General features: G+C 38.7%; 1 protein-coding gene across 1 annotated transcript in view; it reads right to left on the bottom strand.

The window, feature by feature from the left end:
• Window positions 1–1,496: 1,496 nt before the first annotated feature.
• LOC125043197 (nuclear RNA export factor 1-like) overlaps window positions 1,497–4,588 on the bottom strand; it is a 6,364-nt gene continuing 3,272 nt past the window's right edge. Inside the window, exon 2 of the mRNA XM_047639195.1 lies at window positions 1,497–4,203. Within this exon, the coding sequence (XP_047495151.1) occupies window positions 2,750–4,180 (1,431 nt within the window). The 5' untranslated portion in view covers window positions 4,181–4,203 and the 3' untranslated portion in view covers window positions 1,497–2,749. The remainder of the gene's footprint in view (window positions 4,204–4,588) is intronic.

Genomic DNA, 4,588 nt, shown 5'->3' on the forward strand with positions numbered 1-4,588 from the left:
GATTTCCTCTGGGAGGAATGGAGTAGCATTGTACATATGTTGCATCATAGTCTGTGAGACAAGCGAGTAAGTCCTCTCCACAATCTGACCATTCTTTGTCATAGATTAGGCAATCTGTTGGGGAGATAGAGACAGTTCCGATGCAAGTATTGAGGGTTGGATGAGGTTCTGTAGGGATGGGATTACCACATAGATCAGTTAGTTTTGTTAATGCTATAGCTTGGTTTTCAGTGTTACAGTGACAAGACGGGAGTGGTCGGGTCGGCTACGGAAAGAGACTTTGCCTACTTGTTTTTGGAGGCATTGTTGGAAGAGGAGGGTGTTTTTAGAATAGGGAGCTGTGGGAGGGATCACGAAAAATCGGTCCCATTTGGATGGGCTAAATAGAGTATTTAGGATTCTTGTAGAGGTGGGGGTAGTAGAAGTGCGGGGACGTGTAGAGGAGGGAGTAGTGTTGAGGGGGGTAGTGTTACGGGGAGGTGGGCAATAAGGGTGTAAGGTAGTAATAAGGGGAGATGGGGTGGTTGATGAAGAAGGTTGTGGGAGTAAAGGTGTTGAAGTTGAGCATGTTAGGAGAGTAGAAATTTCTCCTGGGGGTTGGTTGTTGATTAGGGTTGATACTGTACTAGTGTGCATTGATAAGGGGGTAGTTGTTGCAGTGTTCGGAGCCGTGGTCAAAGGAGAGCCGGGATTGGGGCTATTTGATAAAGGGGCAAGCCTCATTGTCCCTAAGAGTGGGGTTACGTCTTCCTTATTGGCCATGATAAGCCTGGAGTATGTTGGGGAAAAAAATAGTCCATCCCTCAGGGTCCCCTTGAGGGGTAAGGGCCAGGTATGGCAGGGGAATACCGTGCCCATGGTTCCCTCAGGCCGTTCAGGACTGACATAAAGTCAGCCTTTCATCCTTTCAGCACGGCTCTCACACCTTAGGTGGAGGATAGTAGAAGGGATTGGTGAAGAAACTGAAACGAAAAGTATGAGTGGGAAAAAAGACCATGCAAAATTAGTTGAGTCGATGGCTGAGTCCCAAGGTTGAGGAGTTCCGGATGGGGGGGGGGGGGGGGGATAATAAAAACTGCTATAACCTTACCTTCTTTTACTTAACATGACTCCAAATTCATATCATGCTCCTTGCCTAACCCCTCTGATCATGACATCCGCTGACATCTATTGGGGAAAAGTCCTTGCAAGGGGAGGGGCTAAAAACTAAGGACTGAGAATATGCTTTCAAAAGATTATTTGCCATTTACTCAAGAATAAATGCAAGGTATGTCATAAGCTTAACCTCAATAAAATCCTATGCTTACCATACTGGTGCAAAGATACATAGTCCGCTATTTTCTGAGTAAATAGGCAAAATCAGGTAGCTCTAGTGAGTGAGTCCTTTATAAATAAATAAAAATGTTTACATGCACTCCTGGTATTAACAGGTTAATGTGATCTGTCACAATATACATATGCATAAAATCTTTTAAAAGGAGGAAAAAAAAAGAAAGTAGGAAAAAGAAAATATGTATTTCTCTTCTGCTTTTATCCCTCACCTGATACACTGAACTACACATAAATGGCAGAATTATGTTCCAGGCAATGGCCTAGTATTTCTTCTCATACTGTTTGTTGACCATTAAGATGTGTTAGCACATGTATGAAATTTCTCATATTAGTATCATAACCAGCAGCACTAGAATGCATGGTTACAATGCTGTCAGCAATATAATGTGTTATTTCTATTTCTTGCATACACTGAGTAATAAAAATAATTACACTAATGATAACAAATGTTCCATTACTTTTAATGTAAAAAACAAATCAAACAAATGTTTTCAGGCTGCATAATAATAACAAAAATGGAATGATAATAACAATTTCCATAATAATAATCTATGAATAAAATAAAGGACTTCAAGAAACTCAGTATGCAACTTAAAACTTTAATATGCTTCTAAAATCACCAAATACTCTTGTTGCTGATATAAGCAGTAACATACTGCCCAATCTACAATTAGCTATTCAGTGATAGCATCTATTGTGAAAAAATAGTACAAATTCTTAGCCTGATTTTAAATGGACTGTTGGTCATTTTCTGAACTAAACAGACTTGTTTACTGTTTGTTCATCAGTCACATTACCTCCATTTATACAACAATATCTCCTTTTATACAACAATCATAAAGCATACACCAATTCTTTCAATGTCGTTTACGAATACTTGAACCATTTATACTCTCTTAGGCATGCAAATGTCATGATGAACATGAAAAAAAATATGAAGACATACAGGATGATAGTAGAGTACATACAACTCTTTATAACAGCAGCTTAACCTCACTTGAATGACAAAAAATGAAAAGATGGTATTCTTGGTCGAAGCATTCTCGCCTATTAACGCGATACCCTGGAATGCTTTCACAAAATTAAATAATGATTGACTTCACAGAAGTTATGTTTAGAATTTCTGTAGAGTTTGGAATAATAATACTCCATTCAAACTCTTTCTTTTTATGGTATTGGGAGACAAGTATGGTACCGAGTAGAAAATGGTATTTGTTCCTTTATCTATTTTTTCCTTGGACATTTGTTACGAAGATTTAGTACATTTCATAATATCGTTATTCACAGAAAAGGTACATGAATTTACAATCAATATGTTATGCTTTATCGAGTCTTCATTTTGTATGGGCAAGATTTTAAACTTTACCATCCAAATTTACAAATACAATATAACACACACACAAAAAAAATACATTTCCTATAACCCTCGCAACTCAAACAAGTCCTGAGAACAACAAAATCCAGTATTGAAAGATACAATATTCATTTTCCGTGCAAAAGCAACTGCAGTGCTACTTCCTGCTAAAAGAACTTGCCCTGTTACAACAGCCTGTGTTACATTAGGGCTCAAAGGCTGGATATTGAAAGAGAAGGTGTTGTGCTGATGCTGCGTCACTGGGAAACCTACAAGTGCTTTGGAAATTTCATCGTGCCCAACAAGCACACTACTGTTGACTTCACTGATGGAAGATTTAACCTCCAGCACAGCATCAGGAGTGTATGCAGCCACAAGATTGCTCCGCTGTGGAGTGTCAATGAGGGCATAGTACTGCTCTAAAAAGGTGCGGACCATACCTTCTGATACAGTATTACTACTGGAGCCAATTTCATTCACACTGGGTTGAGAAACAGACTGTTCCAGCCCATTAGCCTGGCTCTTTTCATTTTCTAGTAAATACACATCAATATCCACCCCATCTATAATTTTCAAATGGGGAATTTCTTTTCTAACATGGCGGATATATTTCATTGGACAGTCCTTGTAACTCTTCAGCAGAGGATTAAACTGAAGGTTAAGTTCTGACAAAGGGAACATTTTTACCTGCTTAAGCACTGATATGTCTCTGATGTCATTGTGCTCAAGGTTGAGAGCTGCAAGTTGTGAGTTTCCTATGTTTAAGCCCTGCAGGCCTTTCAAATGTTTTACTTTGATGTTATTCTTGCTTAAATTGAGTGCTTTCAGCTGAGGCACATTTTCTCTGATCATACGAACAACATGCTTCATGATGGAGGTACTTGCCAGAGGAGCCAGGATGTCCTGGTCTAAAAATCTCTGCTCATAATGAAAATTAGAAAGATCTAACAAGCAGGCTTCACTGTTGAATCTCTGAGAAAGAACATCTCGCAAAACCTGTAACTGGTCTGCGTTCAACACAAGGTCAGGGATTTCACACTTCTTCAGGTTGATCTTGAGCCGACTTCCATCTGGCCCTTGGAGTCTCTTGTCAAGTGCAACAATGGCATTTGCAGCAGAAGCATTCTTCTCAAGGTAAAATCCACTTGTGGTCCCCATCTTGAAGAAGCCCAGAGGGCGGAACTCCACCTCCACATCACTCCCGATGCTTGAAAGGATGAAATTCTTATCCAGTGGTGTATCTCCTTGTATGTTGATAGTATGCCACCCTGTGTATCCGTCCTTGCCCTCTTTGCCTTTGTACCTGTCCATTTGTTCCTTCATCTTCATTTCCCTCATGAGTTTCCTCTTCATTCTCTTCTTCTGTTTTGAAGTGACTTTGGCCCCCTGCCGGCGGTCCAGATCCACATCCACATCCTGCATAACGTCGTCATGCGCGTCAAACATCTTGTCGTCCCGGTCCTTCCGCCGGTGCTGTCGTTTCTTCTTCCCCATTGTCCTTTGATGACACTAACAACCTGCAAGACATGACAAAGTACAGAAAGAGAAAAGACTCAAAAAAAGGAAACTAAAAATAGAAACAGAATTAAGTCTTAATAACAACACAAGAACAACAGAAAACATGATACCACATAATTCAATATATATCTACATCTTTTATAACTCTCACACATAAAAGAAATAACTATGCCATATATACACAAAAGGAAAACCTGTAGGAATATAAAACAATGTTTAAAACACACTAAATCTAGTACATTTCTACCTTTGCCCTTTCAAAATGAACAAATAAATATATAAAATATTAATAATAATAACAATAATAATAACAATAACAATAACGATAACGATAACAATAATAATAATAATAATAATAATAATAATAATAATAATAACAATAAT

This window comes from Penaeus chinensis, chromosome 33 (assembly GCF_019202785.1).
Source record: "Penaeus chinensis breed Huanghai No. 1 chromosome 33, ASM1920278v2, whole genome shotgun sequence".
Taxonomy (NCBI): domain Eukaryota; kingdom Metazoa; phylum Arthropoda; class Malacostraca; order Decapoda; family Penaeidae; genus Penaeus; species Penaeus chinensis.